The sequence below is a fragment of the Erinaceus europaeus genome, chromosome 12 (genome assembly GCF_950295315.1).
Source record: "Erinaceus europaeus chromosome 12, mEriEur2.1, whole genome shotgun sequence".
In the NCBI taxonomy this organism is placed as follows: Eukaryota; Metazoa; Chordata; class Mammalia; order Eulipotyphla; family Erinaceidae; genus Erinaceus; species Erinaceus europaeus.
This window is the reverse complement of record NC_080173.1, coordinates 66520362-66535442: the sequence shown is the minus strand read 5'-3', so window position 1 is coordinate 66535442 and position 15081 is coordinate 66520362. Positions and strand designations below refer to the sequence as shown.

General features: G+C 47.2%; 1 protein-coding gene across 1 annotated transcript in view; it reads left to right on the top strand.

Moving 5' to 3' along the window:
• The window catches only part of TBX4 (T-box transcription factor 4), a 37973-nt gene extending 26021 nt beyond the window's left edge, over positions 1 to 11952 (top strand). The window contains exons 6-9 of the mRNA XM_016191847.2: positions 4757 to 4909; positions 5935 to 6023; positions 6120 to 6355; positions 9879 to 11952. Coding sequence (XP_016047333.2) covers positions 4757 to 4909; positions 5935 to 6023; positions 6120 to 6355; positions 9879 to 10498 — 1098 coding nt within the window. The 3' untranslated portion in view covers positions 10499 to 11952. The remainder of the gene's footprint in view (positions 1 to 4756; positions 4910 to 5934; positions 6024 to 6119; positions 6356 to 9878) is intronic.
• The last annotated feature ends 3129 nt before the right edge of the window (positions 11953 to 15081 follow it).

Below are 15081 nucleotides of genomic sequence, written 5' to 3'. Positions count from 1 at the left end.
GGCGGGGGTGGGTGGGTGGGTGGGTCAAGACATGCAAAGGTAAAAAAGGAATAAAAGATATAACCCTTTTTAAAAAAAATTACTTATCTCTCTTTTTATATTATCTTTATTTATTTATTGGATAGAGACAACCAGAAATTGAGAGAAAGGGGGGAGATAGAGAGGAAGAGAGACAGAGAGACACCTGCAGGACTTTTCACCCCTGCAAAGCTTTCCCCCTGCAGGTGGGAACTGGGGGCTTGAACCTGGGTCCTTATGCATTGTAACATGTACACTTAACCAGGTGCACCACTACCTGGCCCTGGTACAACCCTTTCTCTGAGGAGTTTTTAATTAAAAAAATATTTTTCATTTGTTTATTATTGGACAGAGACAGAGAGAAATTGAGGGGGGGTGAGGGGGAGAGACAGAGAGACATCTTCAGCCCTGTTTCACCACTCCTAAAGCTTTCCCCCTGCAGATGGGGACCAGGGGCTTGAACCTGCATCCTTGTGCACTCTATGTGCACTTAACCAAGTGTGCCACTGCCTGGACCCCAGGAGTTTTTAATTTATTTGAAGTCATAAGAACAGGGTATTACCAGGAAGCACTAGAGTGTCTAAGCAGACAATGTGCAGGGAAGAAGTTTCAGGAATAGGAGTTCAGAGAAGGCCTGAGCAGTCTGAGAAGGCTTTTTGGAGTAGATGCTTTATCTAGAAGGTGAGAGAGAGGATGGAGGCAGTGGGGAAGGAAGTCAGAGCCAGAAGCAACTGCATGTGCAAATGGGCAGAGATTGGAGCCTTGGGTTCTTGGAGGCCTCTAGGCCACCTCTCATGAGTTCAGTTACCCTGTCTCCTGAGACTTGGGTGCTTTGTGAACTCTTAAATCTTGGCAGGTCATGTAGGGTGGCTGAATACCATAAAGGGACCAGAGGGGTTTCCCAAAACCTGCTTCCTCTCTGCAGGGGACCATTCTTAATACTCCTGCAGAGGGATGTCCACTGAGGCCTCAGGGAGCATTTCTGTCCTTCAGTCTGAGTTTGTGTTATCTCTCTCTCTTTCTTTTCATCTTCTCTTTTTTTCTTTTTGCACAGATGCTTCATGCCTGTGGCATTATATAGTTCCTGGAAGACTGACTCTTCCTTTATTTTTTTTTTTGCCGCCACCAGGGTTATTACTGGGGTTTGCTGCCTGCAAGATGACTCCACTGCTCCCAGAGGCTATGTTTCCTCCTCCCCCCGCCTCTTTCTCTCTTGTTAGAGACATATAACATGTGCACACAACTCTCAGTCTTGTTAGAGAGAGAGAAAGGGAGAGAAGACAAAGAGAAAGATACAGACCTGTAGCACTGCTCTACCATTCATGATATTTCTCCCCTGCAATTGGGAATCAAGCTTAAACTTGAATCCTCATGCATGGAAACGTCTGAGCTCTGCCATGTACACCACCACCACCTGGCCTTTTCTTTCTTTTTAAAATGTGTTTTATGGGGCCGGGTGGTGGTGCACCTGGTTGAGCACATGTATTACAATGTGCAAGGACCCAGGTTCAAGCCCCTGGTCCCCATCTGCAGGAGGAAAGCTTTGCGAGTGGTGAAGTAATGCTGCAGGTGTCTCTCTGTCTCTCTCCCTCTCTATCCCCCTCTTGATTTCTGGCTATCTCTATCCAATAAATAAAGATAATTAAAAAAATTTTTAATGTATTTTATTTATTTATTAGATAGAGACAGAAATTAACAGGGGAGGGGAAGATAGAATAGGAGAGATAGACTGACCAAGAACTACAGCATCACTTCACCACTTGTGAAGCTTTCTTCCTGCAGGTGGGAAGCAGGAGTTGGAACCCAAATTCTTGTTCCTTATAATGTGTGCACTTAACCAGTGTGCCACTGCCTTTAATTTATTCAGTTTTCCTCTTTAATTCATTAAATTATTATTTTTAAAAGATTTTTATTTATTTATTAATGAGAAAGATAGGAGGAGAGAGAGAAAGAACCAGGCATTACTCTGGTACAGGCATTACTCTGGTACATATGCTGCTGGGGATTGAACTCAGGACCTCATGCTTGAGAGAGAGTCTAGTGCTTTAGCCATTGTGCCACCTCCCAGACCACTCATTAAATTATTTTTAGAGAAAGAGAGAGTAGCCAAAGAGAAAGTGAAAGAGACCATAACACCAACGCTTCCTTCAGTTTAGTGGGGGCTGTACTTGAACCTGAGTAGCATACATGACAAAGCAGCACATTGTTTGAATGAATTATTTAGTCAGTTCTCTTCTCCTCTACTCTCCTCTCATCTCATCTCTTTCCTTTTTTTTTTTTTTTTGCCTCCAGTTACTGGGGCTTAGTGCCAGCTCTACGAATCCACTGTTTCTGGTGACCTTTTTTTTTTTTTGATAGGACAGAGAAATTGAGAGGAGAGAGATAGGATAGAGAGGGGGTGAGAAAGACAGACACCTGCAGACCAGCTTCATCGCTTGTGAATCGATTCCCCTGTAGGTAGGGAGCTGGGGGGCTTGAATTGGGATCCTTGCATGCATGGGTCCTTGCACTTCGTACTATGTGTGCTTAACCCAATGCACCAACGCCCAACCCCCTACTCTCCTCTTTCCTTCTTTTTTTATTTAATTTAAAAAATATTTTATTTATTTATTAATAAGAAAGATAGGAGGAGAAAGAAAGAACCAGACATCACTCTAGCACATGTGCTTTCGGGGATCAAACTTAGGACCTCCTGCTTGAGAGTCCAAAGCTTTTTCACTGCACCACCTCCCGGATCAGCCCTTCTTTTTTTTTTAACAAGACTGAGGGAGAGAGAGAAAGAGAGAGAAAGAGAGACACCACAGCACCAGGCATGATGCTCCCTTGTGGTGTCGAGAGCTCATACCGAGGTTCTCACACATGGTAAGGTGTGTGCTCTACTGGCTCAACTCTCAACTTTTTTGTCTGACAGGCTTCTAGCTGGGCTATGGGTCATCAGTTGTAGGAACTGATCTGAGATTTGGGGAGCTCTGTGTTTGCCCCAAGAGGGTCCAGAGATAGATCACTGAGGGCTGAGGAGTTAAGTGGCCAGTGCAGAGAGAGAGAGAGAAAAAAGGCTCGTTCCTGCTAGATGGAGCAGTTCAGCCAAGCCCAGGAAAACCAGAGTCCACAGTGCAACCAGGACTTCCTCAGCCTAGCCTGCACTCCAGGCTGTCCCTGTTTTCATGGACATGATGTGGAATAGGAGGTTGGGTGAGGGAAACTCCTAGACTGAGGCTTCCACATATGCTTGCTGCAAAAGAACCTGGCTCTGACTCTTCTCTTCTCACTGTGGTCACTCAGGGGTTAAATCATTCACTGAGCTTCTGCTCCAGGCCTGGCCCCTGGAACTGGGCTGGGTGGGAGCTGATAGGGCCTGCCCAAGAAAGGGGCTTCCAGGTGGAGAGAAAGGGGCTTGGAGGGGAACAGTCTAGCCCACCCAAGACAGGAGCCAAAGGGTTAACAAAAGCAGCCGGTATTGATAAAATGCCCTAAATTCCTGGTCCTGCCTCCAATGGGAGGGTGTCTGGCAAATGTCAACGATAAAAAGTACATTTAACGGCACATGATGCAGCCGCTACTGTGGGGGCACAGCCCAATCAAAGGAGGTTTGGAGCAGCAACTACTGTGTGTTAGTGTGGGACTTTGGGCATGCTTGCACCTCCTGGGCTCTTCCTGAACACTTAGTCCATTGGTGTATGCACCTCCCTTGCCCTCAGGCATCTATGCCTGTGGGTACTGGGGCATCTGCTTAGGGACACTGCTTGCCTCCAACTTTGGTGCCTTGAAGTCTTACTTCTGAAGGAGCATCCCTCAGGCTAGGGACTGCCTTAGTTAGGGGTAAAGGCAGACATTGGGGGCTTTCCAGCATCCCCTCCGCAAGCCTCTGTGAATGTTGAAAAAGAATTGAATGAATGAGTGACTAGATGAACAAAATCTGAATGGGACATTTTCCTCAGAGGCTCTTCTTCCCCATTCACCACCTTCTTTGCTTGACAACCCACCAACTGTGAAAGTGCCTTTGTTGTTGATAAATGTGAAGAGAGGTTGACTGCTCACAGCACAGCAGGTGTTTCTCACACATATGTGGTGGTGGTGGGGAGGCAGCTAAGGAGAGGGGAGGGAGAAGTGAGAAAGAGAAGTATAAGAGAGAGAGAGTGAGCAGGGGAAAAGAAAGAGAAGCATGGGAGAGAGATCAAGGGAGAGAGAGAAGGGGAAGAGCCAGTTGGAACAGCCAACCTAAAGGAGGTGAGTTATGTATTGTAATCATATTTTATTTTATCTTATTTTATTTATTGATGTTACCATAGCACTGCTCAGCTCTTGCTTATGGTGGTGTTGGGGAATGAACCTTGGGCATTGGTGCCTCAGGCATGGAAGTCTTTCTGCATAACCATTATATGCTATCATCCAAGCCCATTATGATCCCATTTTACAAATATAAAAACTGAAGCTCAGAGAAGTCTATGGACTTGCTTGAGCTTTTGCCTGCATCTGGGCTCCACCTATCACACTGTGTGGAGCCCCCCAGGGATTTATAGGTTGTCATGTTCTCCATCACCACAGTGAAACCACCTGTAACACCAGGGAGGTAAGTCTGGGGCTGAGGGGTCTGGTTCTTCGTGTGGGAACTTTAGGACCTTTCTGGGTCCAGTCCTGGTGGTCAGGCCTTGAACTCTGCACTTTAGCTGGTCTAGAGCCAGGGAACAAGGTCACAGACCAGAGGGAGGGAATCTAGAGTGAGGCCACTCTCTTTCAGATCATCCTCAATTCCATGCACAAGTACCAGCCGCGACTACATATTGTGAAGGCTGATGAGAACAACGCTTTTGGCTCCAAAAACACAGCTTTCTGCACCCACGTCTTCCCAGAGACATCCTTCATTTCTGTGACCTCCTACCAGAATCACAAGGTACAGCTGCCAGCCCCACTGGCACCATTTGCTGCCAGGGCAGAGGCAGGACAGGAAGGTGGCAAGGTGTCAGACCTCAGGAACTTGCCACATCCCTCCAGACAGTGAGAACCATCACTAATCAGCAGAGAAGGAGAGTGGGCTTATACATCTCTGGAACAAAATAATTCAGGTTTCTGCTTGGGGAAATGGACAAACTTGGTAACTCTAAAAATTGGGAGTGGGGGTGGGCGGTGGCACACTGGGCTAAGTGCACATAGTACAAAGCACAAGGTCAGGCGCAATGATTCTGGTTGGAGCCCTGGTTCCCCACCTGTACCGGGGGTTGCTTCACAACCCTCATTTTCTATCTACCCCTCCTCTCTCAATTTCTCTCTGTCTTATCCAATAAAATGAAAAAAATGGCCACCAGGAGCACTGGATTCTTAGTGCCAGCACCAAGCCCCAGCGTTAACACTGGAGGCAAAGTAGGTAGGTAGGTAGGTAGGTAGGTAGGTAGGTAGATAGATAGATAGATAGATAGATAGATAGATAGATAGATAGATAGATAGATAGATAAGTAAAAGCTAGGAGCATGGAGCTTGCTTCTATAGTGCAAGCGTTAGATGGTTTGCTTTTACAGGCACCTCCCTGGTGAAATTCAAATGCAGGATTCAGGGTCTGCAGAGAGAGGAATAGAGGACCCCTGGGGGTGGGGAGGAAGCAGCTGTGTGAGTGTGGGAGAGGATGTTCCGGGGTGTGGTCAGAGGTGCCTGGGATGACCTGGTCTACCCCTCACCCCCCCAGAGCCCACCATCCCAAAGGGCTATTGCTTCCTAATCTGGCCACCCTCTTCCTGGCCCTGTTTAAAGTTCGCTCCTCTCTGGAACTTTTTATGTTTGGATGGGGGTGGGTATGATGGGGTGCTGGCAGGGAGGTTGATAGCAGAGGAAGTGATTTTAGGGACATGCCACTGGTTGAGGGGATTTGAAGCAGAAGAGTGGCCAAGGCAGATTAGAGGCTCACTCTGTGTCCTCTGCTGACAGATCACACAGCTGAAGATTGAGAACAACCCCTTTGCCAAGGGTTTCCGGGGCAGCGATGACAGTGACCTGCGTGTGGCCCGGCTGCAGAGGTGGGAGTGAGGGCCAGGGGGTGGGCACATGGACTCACTGAGCTCAGTCATCCTCTAAATGTCTTCACTATCTTCCTGTCTCCCCCTCACCTCCAGCAAAGAATATCCTGTGATCTCCAAAAGCATCATGAGGCAGAGGATTGTGTCCAGCCAGCTGTCAGCCAAGCCCGATGTCAGCCCTCTGCACGGTGCCCACCAGGCTCTCCAGCACTACCAGTATGAGAACGGGGCTCACATGCAGTTTGCAGCAGCTGAGCCCCAGGACCTTCCTCTCAACACCTTCCCAGCCCAGAGGGATTCCAGCCTCTTCTATCACTGCCTGAAGAGACGAGGTAGCTCTCTCCAGGGCTTGGAGCCTTAGAGAGTCAGGGGTGATGCTCTCCCCACATGTGCCTCCCCCATTGCACATGTGAGTGTGTGCACACCTATACCCACATGTGAAAACACACATCTGGTGTCATTCTGATGCCTTTTTAAAAAATTATGTATTCATTCATGAGAAAAATAGGGGAGTGAGAGAGAGAAAGAACTAGACATCCTCTGGTCAGTGCTGCTGAGGATTGAACGAGGGACCTCATGGTTGAGAATCCACTGCATTATCCACTGCACCACCTCCCAGACCACTTGATGCCCTTTTAAAAAAAATTTAATTTATCTGGATAGAGGGAGTGATTGAGAGAGAAGGGGGAGATAGAGAGAGAGAGAGAGAGAGATAGATAGATAGATAGATAGATAGATAGACTCATGCAGCATTCATGAAGCTTCCCCCTACAGGTAGGGACTGGGGATTCAAACCCGGGTCCTTGTGCATTATAGCATGTGTGCTCAACTGCATGCACCACCACCCAGCCCCTGTCCCAGTTTTGAGAGAGCGGTGGGTAGACAACACTAAGTCAGCAGGACTCAGCCTCTTAGTGTGGGAGGAGGCTGAAGCATCCTACTCCAGAGGTGTAAGGAGTGGGGCTGTCCTTTGCGGAGGCCACCTCAGTCTGAGTGTGGGGATGAGGAAGTGCCAACTCTCTACCTCATTGTGCCAGGATTGGCAAAGGTTTCAGGAGGGTGGAAGTAAGCTGTGGAGAATGTAGGCGGGGGCCAGGAAGGAAGCCAGGCAGAAGAGCTGTCTGTGCTGTGTTCACTGTGACGAAAAGCCCTAAGCCAGGATCTAGAACATCTATGTACTGGTACCAGCTCTCAATTTCTTCACCTGTAAAACTGGAATGATTACTGTCATGTCAGAAGCCCCCAGAGGACCTCTGAATTCTCTTGGGTTTGAGGACTTCTGTTTGTAATCCAGGACAGTGTTTGAGTCTACCTCTCAGGGACCAGTCAGGCAAAGCTCTGTGTGACCCCTGCACTGGTCTCACTGGGACTAGTGACCTAGAACAGAGGTTGGTTAATGGATCTTGGGCCAAATTCAATCTGCTGCCTTTTTTTGTTCTGCCTGTGAGCCACATGGAATATTTTTTACATTTTTAAAATACTGACAAAAAATCAAAGTAGTAATATTTCATTATAGATGGACATTAGATGAAATTCAAATTCTAGCATCCAGAAGTTAAGGTTTAAGCCAGGAGAGAGCTCATTTAGTAGAGTGCATACTTTGCTCTGCGTGAGGACCCCTGGCACTGCATGTGTATACGGTGTCAGGTGGAGGTTTGGGATGGTGGAATGGTGCCATGGTGTCTCTCCTCTCCTCTCTTTCTAGCTGTGGTTAAAAAGGGGAAAAGTCCACTGGGAATGGTAGAATCCCATAGACATGAAGTCTAGTGGCAAAACAAGCTCCAAGGTTTTACTGAACACAGTCACCCCTCCACCTATTTGCCTGCTGCTTATAGATGCTCTAAGGTGACAACAGAAGATTTGCATGATTACAGTAGATTTGACATGACCCTCAAAGCTATCTGTTTTTCTTTGTTTTATTGAGAAAGACCAGAGTACCCCTCTTGCGTACTCTATGTGGTGCCTGGGAACAAACCCACCCATGGCCTTAAGCATACAAAGCATGCGATCTGCTACTGAGTCACCTCCTTGGCCCCTGCTGTCTAATTCTTTACGGGAAAAATTCTCTCAATCCTAGTCTAGAATGACCAGTCATTTTCTTAGTAGAAGAGCTTAGTGCAGAAAGATAGGAAGAATTTGGGGAAAGGATAGGAGGATGAGTGAGAGATGAAGAGTTGGGTAAGAGAAAGGATAGATGCTTTCAGACAAGGTAGAAGGGAAAAGTGTGTGCAGGTCTTCCAACTCCTCCCCTCCCTGTGGCCTCCCTGCCTTGTGTATGCACACAGCTCCCAGAATGAAGTCCTCTAGAAAACAGAAGGCAAGCAAAGATAAGCCAGTAGACAAATGTTCTTAAATGTATTGCATGGAATACCCAAGTCCTCAGGCCTTGGTAATCCCTGGGCTCCAAATAGTCAAGCCCTCATGACTGAGGATGCTGAAACACACACAAGCATGGTTTGGGGGTGCTGATGCCATCTTTCCCAGGTATCAGCTTAGCCTTAAAAGTGTATGCCACCTTTTTCTTATTATCTGTTCCATTTCTTCATTTTCTTTTTTTTTAAAATTTTTTATTTAAGAAAGGATTAGTGAACAAAAACATAAGGTAGAAGGGGTACAACTCCACACAATTCCCACCACCCAATCCCCATAACCCCCCCCCCCTCCCATGGTAGCTTTCCCATTCTCTAGCCCTCTGGGAGCATGGACCCAGGGTCGTTGAGGGTTGCAGAAGGTAGAAGGTCTGGCTTCTGTAATTGCTTCCCCGCTGAACATGGGTGTTGACTAGTCAGTCCACACTCCCAGTCTGCCTCTCTCTTTCCCTAGTAGGGTGTGTCTCTGGGGAAGCTGAGCTCCAGGACATATTGGTGGGGTCTTCAATCCAGGGAAGCCTAGCCAGCATCCTGGTGGCATCTGGAACCTGGTGATTGAAAAGAGAGTTAACATATGAAGCCAAACAATTGGTTGAGCAATCATGGATCCCAAGCTTGGCATAGTGGAGAGGAAGTGTTAGGGAGGTACTCACTGCAAACTCTAGTGTACTTCTGCTTTCAGGTATATATTTTGCAGTAGTTTATGGATACATGTGCACATAAGCTCTCTCTCACAGAAACTGGTGTATATCTAGATTATGGGACTTTGTTAGAAAGTGAACTACCTGAGATGAAATTAGAGTGTACTATAAAAGGAAAGGTCTCACCCGAGTAATGAAGTTGAAGGGTTGTCATTCCACATGTGAAGTCTCTGGATACAGTCTGAGGTGAAGCATGTTGAGGTGGCAATTGTTGCTTTGCATTTCTTCATTTTCTAAACACTGTCACATTGGACTCTGTGTGATAACAATCTGATGGAACTTGTGTGAACATATGTAGAAGCAACTTTCTCTTCTAAAAGCAGAAGGAATGTGCCTGTGAATAGCTTTGGTTTGTGAAGGCCTTACAGAGCACTGAGGATCATGGCAGAAATACTGTGGCTTTAATTTTTTTGGTTAATACAGATAGATGTGGCCTCTGGGAATGCTTTAGCCTGGCAATTGCATCTATTGTCGTTGGCCAGGATGGATCTAGCCTAAGAACGCAAGTGTGCATTAAGACCTCTTACTATCTCCAGAGTCAGGATGGCAAAGGATCAAATCTGTACACTGCCTGACTAAACAAATCATTCAGTGTCCAGCCATGCAGAGTTGCCTGTGGCCTTTGAGTAGGGTCCATAATCTGACCATTTCTTGGCTGTTGTCACTTTATGAAAGCTGTAGCTGATTAAAAGAGTTCTGGGAGCTATCATGGCAACACTGGGACATACTGGTTCCGGCGCTGGTGGAAATGGTTCTTGCTGAAGGTTTTTATTTTTGTCTTCCAGCAGACAGTGCCCGCCACCTGGACTTACCCTGCAAGAGATCCTATCTAGAAACTCCCTCTGCAGTGGGGGAGGATCATTATTTCCGGTCCCCGCCTCCTTACGACCAGCAGATGCTGAGTCCCTCCTACTGCAGTGAGGTGACACCACGGGAAGCCTGCATGTACTCGGGTTCAGGGCCTGAGATCGCCGGAGTGTCAGGGGTGGACGACTTGCCCCCGCCCCCCCTGAGCTGTAACATGTGGACGTCGGTCTCCCCATACACCAGCTACAGCGTTCAGACCATGGAGACTGTGCCTTACCAGCCCTTCCCCACGCACTTCACTGCTACCACCATGATGCCTCGGCTGCCGGCCATCTCTGCTCAGAGCTCCCAGCCACCGGGGAACACCCACTTCAGTGTCTACAATCAGCTCTCCCAGTCTCAGGTCCGAGAGCGAGGCCCCGCTAGCTCGTTCTCCCGGGAGCGGGGCCTCCCGGCAGTGTGCGAGAGGAAGCCACCCTCACCACACCTGAATGCTGCCAATGAGTTCCTCTACTCTCAGAACTTTCCCTTGTCCCGGGAAGCTTCCTTACAGTATCATTCAGGGATGGGGACAGTGGAGAACTGGACTGATGGGTGACTGCCAGGTCCCCGTCAACAGCCCCAGGACCATGTTAATCCAGCACTAACCTCTGCGGGTGGCCTGCAGTACCAACAAACACAGGAAGGTATTTCAAAGGGTGGTGTGCATGTGTAGTTTGTGAGTGTGTGTGTGGTGTGTAGAAGATCTATCTTTGACATACAACTGAGGCCGTGACAAGAGGTAAAAAGAAACCCACAATCATCTAGAAAGTGATTCTGGCTGCAGCACCTGGGTCCAATTGTTGCTTGGCTTCTCCTGATATGCCAGTGAGTAAGATGGGAGTGAGGAATCCCTGTGAGTTATTTAGAACTTTTTATAATACAATCTCTGAGCCACTCAGGGGCCAGGTCTCCCCCACAAGGTTGTGGGGCAGGTTCCCATTACTGGGATGAGAGGACTCTGTGTATATCTTAAGAGTCTCTGGCCTTCTGTTTGCAAGGGGACCTGGGAATCTTTGTGGGAAGGAGCTAAAGCCCCACTCCTTTGGCTTCTGAAAACTCTGAGTCTCACCCCAGAGAAGGGCTCAGCTAAGCCATAATGGGGACTCTGAGTGAAGAGCTGACTGCTTGCTCAAGTTAGTGGCCTGGAAACCGATTCTTGGAGCTCTGTGCCCCAAGGGATGACTTTCAGAGAAGGTCACTTATGTGGTAAAGTGCTATCCAATGGGTATTTTAAAAAGTTATTATTATTTCCTTGAAAAGAAGGGAAAATGCAGCCAGTAAGCTCTCTGTCATCATTCAGGTTTTGTCATACAGTCCAAAGCCCCCACTCTCCACGCTTTCACTCTTTGTGGTCTGCAAGACATGGTCCCTCCAGCACTATCTGCATCTGAGGACTGGCAGTCATGGAGCAAGCTTCACCTGGCAACACCCCTGGGCCCACTGCCAGGCAAACCCCAAGCCCATCCTTGTCCTAGAAAGCCCACACCGCTGGAGCAAGAGAGCCCAACAGAAAGAAAAAGCAAAGATTGAGAAAACAATCTTTTCTTCTACCACACTCAGCCAGTGAGCTCAGAGGAGCGAAGGAGGATGGATACTCCAGGGAGGTGGACCTTGCAGCCCTCAGCCCGGCCCCTTACCATTGAACGTCACCAGACCATCTGAGTGGCTGGTGTGAACTCTGTAATAGAATTTGGGAGATAACTAAATTTTTTGCATGCTGAATATCTATTTATGTTATATAAATAAATATATATATATATATATCTCACAAATGCAGGCCACATGTCAAAATCCAGCTTTGCTTTTTTTTTTTTTTTTACAAATGAATAAACTTAATAAAAATGAGCATCGGAAGGGAGATTTGGAAAGACATCTATTTAAATTTTTATCATGTTTGATGTTAAAGACTAAGAATGGTTTAGATAAAGCATATAAATAAATAAATAAATATATAAAATATATAAACACACACACTGCAGATTAAACTTTATTAGGAGACACATTAGTTAACAGGATATGGAATTTCAAGTGTTTTGTTATATATATATGTATGTATATATATATATAGCATGGACATTCTACTTTGCATATTGGAACATAAAGCCATTTTACAACTGTGAAGTGTGTGGATACTCTTTACTGCTGACTTGTCATTTCTAGACTCAGCAATAATCTCTGCTGCCCCTTTTGCTTGTATTTTCTCTCAAAGATGGAATCCTCCCTCAGTGAGTCTGTGTCTCTGTACCGTGGAGTGTCTAAGCTGAGAGCAAAGTAATTCAAGAAAAATGGAGCAATTGTACCTTTTATCTCATATTACTTTCCACACAATAATTCTACTTTCCAGGCTCCATAAAGATCCTAGAAGGACAAGGCAAGCAGGCAGGCAGTCCCCACCAAGCTGTCACCTTTTAGCAGTCACCAGAGAACCTGGCGTTTAGGGAGAGATGGCTTCGGTGGGGCCTGTGCAGGTGTTTCAGAACTGAGAAGCATGCTTTAGTCAGAGCCTCCCAGGAGCTCCCCCATCACCACCCACTTCCACTCCAGAGTCAAGGTCTGGCAGTGGCCTCCACTTGCCCATTCCTCTGCCAGATGCTCAAGGCTTGCCTGTAAGAGGGAGCTGGGGGTGTGGTGGGAGGGGAGGAGAACTCTAGTCCAGGCTCACTCTCTGAGACTTGAAGAGAAGCTATTGTAGAAAGGTGCCGCTAAGTCTCCTTCCTTATTGGGTGGGGGTGGATAGCATAATGGTTATGCAGACAGACTGTCATGCCTGAGGCTCTGGAGTCACAGGTTCAACCCCCCAGCCACCATAAGCCAGAGCTGATCAGTGCTCTGGTAAAAAAAAAAAAAAAGTAAATAATTTAAAATATATATATTTTTAAAAAGTGTCCCTCATCATTAACCAATTGCCTTTTGTCCCCTTTGCTTATAACACTTTTCTCAAGACTGCTCAGCCTCATCCTCCTCCACTGCAGGCTGGTCTGGGGAGCCAGCAGAAGAGAAGGCACTCTACCATCAAGATGAAATTTCCTGCCTGATAAAAATCCAGCCTTGTCTCCCCAGGGTGGGCCTGCTGGGGTTGCACTCTGGCTGGATTTCTTTCTGCAGGAGGCCAACAGGCTCCTTCCTCCCTTGGCCATAAGCTTCCAGCTTGAACTGGTGGTTTATAGAGAAACAGTTAACTGAGTTTGGCTCAGGGAATGGGGGAGGGAGTGCTTCCTAACAAACCTGTTCTGCTCTTTCCTTTCTGGATAAAAACTCTGGGGTACTCTACTTTCTAGAACCCTGGGCAGACAATTGGGTGCTAGACATGGGTCTATTGAGACAGTTGACAGTCTATTGAGACAGTTGTGTTGGGGACAGAAGGTGGCACACCTGGTTAAGTACGTTCTCATTACAGTGCACAAGGTTCAAGCCCCTGGTCCCCACCTGCAGAGGGAAAGCTTCATGAGAGGTGAAGTAGGACTGCAGGTGTTTCTCTGTTTTTTTTTCCCTCTCTATCTTCCCCTCTCAATTTCTCTCTCTGTCTCTATCCAATAATAAATAAGATTCTTTTTTAAATATTTTAAAAAATATTTTACTTATTTATTCCCTTTTGTTGCCCCTGTTGTTTTATTGTTATAGTTATTATTATCGTTGTTATTGATGTCATTGTTGTTGGATAGGACAGAGAGAAATCAAGAAAGGAGGGGAAGACAGAACAGAGGAGAGAAAGATAGACACCTGCAGACCTGCTTCATTGCTTGTGAAGCGATCATCCCTGCCGGTGGGGAGCCGGGGACTCGAACCAGGACCTTTCCGGTCTTTGCATCTTGTACATGTGCACTTAACCAGCTGCACTACAGCCCAACCCCAAGGTAAGGAAATATTAAGGGGTATTTTGCCCTTAGGCAACCCATAGCTTTCTATCATCTTTCTGGAAAGCGTGAGGTCCCTGCCCCCCCCCCCCCACACACACACACACAAGGCTAGAGCAGGGCCTGCAGTGGAACTTGTAGAACGTTCTTGCCCCTCTGAATCAACAAGTCAATAAAAAGGGGGCACATGGGATACCTTGGAACAAAGGGCACCATTCAGTAGCACCAACAGATCATACATCATTGAGCCAGAAACCTGCCACATGAAAAAATATCTGCTTCTGCTATGCCCTGCCTGGAAAGGGGGGCTGGGGGTGAGAGGATAACGTTCAGCTGCAAGTCTCTAGGCAGGCAGCCCCAAGGCTCTGCTCTACAGCCCAGGGTTAGGCCACTGGGGGAGAAGCTAGATAGATTAGGCTCTTAGCCACAGCTGAGTGTCCCAAATGCCTTCAACAGAAAAGGCTGGAATAACAAAAGGGAGAATGAAAAGAGAAGCGGGGTTAGGCTGACAAATTGTTAAAAAAAAAAACAAAAAAAACCACAAGCCAACTTCCAGCCTTGATTGGGCCTCAGGGGGTCAAGAGGCCTCAGCTCTCCCCACTAATGGAGCCTGTTGGAGGAGTAGCAGCCCCAGCCTCCCCGTGTCTTATCTTACAACATAAAATTAAAACCCACTTAAAAGGCCGGAGGGCATGTTAACATTCCCCCTGCTGTCTAACTGAAGTAGTTCCCAGTGCAAAGGATTTCACTTGAAAGATGTCTCCTTCCAAGCCCAGGTTCTCCTACTTAGAAAACAGAGGGAGGGGACAAAGAGAGCCTGTCACTTCAAGGAAAGCTGCACAAACTCAGGCTGGTAAAAGGCCTGTTCTCTTTGCCACGCCCAAGCAGGTGGAGTAGGTGACCTTGGCAAAGGTTAGGACAGACTGGCATGATATATATATATATAAAGATATATCTGTCTCTCTATATATTTATTAGCAGCTATGCCAACAGAGGCCAAATTCCTGTCAAGAATTACTAGTAATGTTTCAAATATGGCAAGACCCCCCCCCCCCAAGCCAAACCTTGCTGAGGCTGAGAACTTTCTTTTCTGTGCCTCCCTTCCTGCTCCACCCCCCCCCCCACCAGTGCCCTCCTCTCTCCTATGCAAATATATCACAGGTCTCTGAGGCATACGGAATCAATCAGGGACATCCTGTAAAGGTGATGAACTTGCACTGGCCATCCTGAGTAATGGGAACCAGTCAGCCTGAAGCTGGCTGGGACTGAAAACCAAGGTGACAGC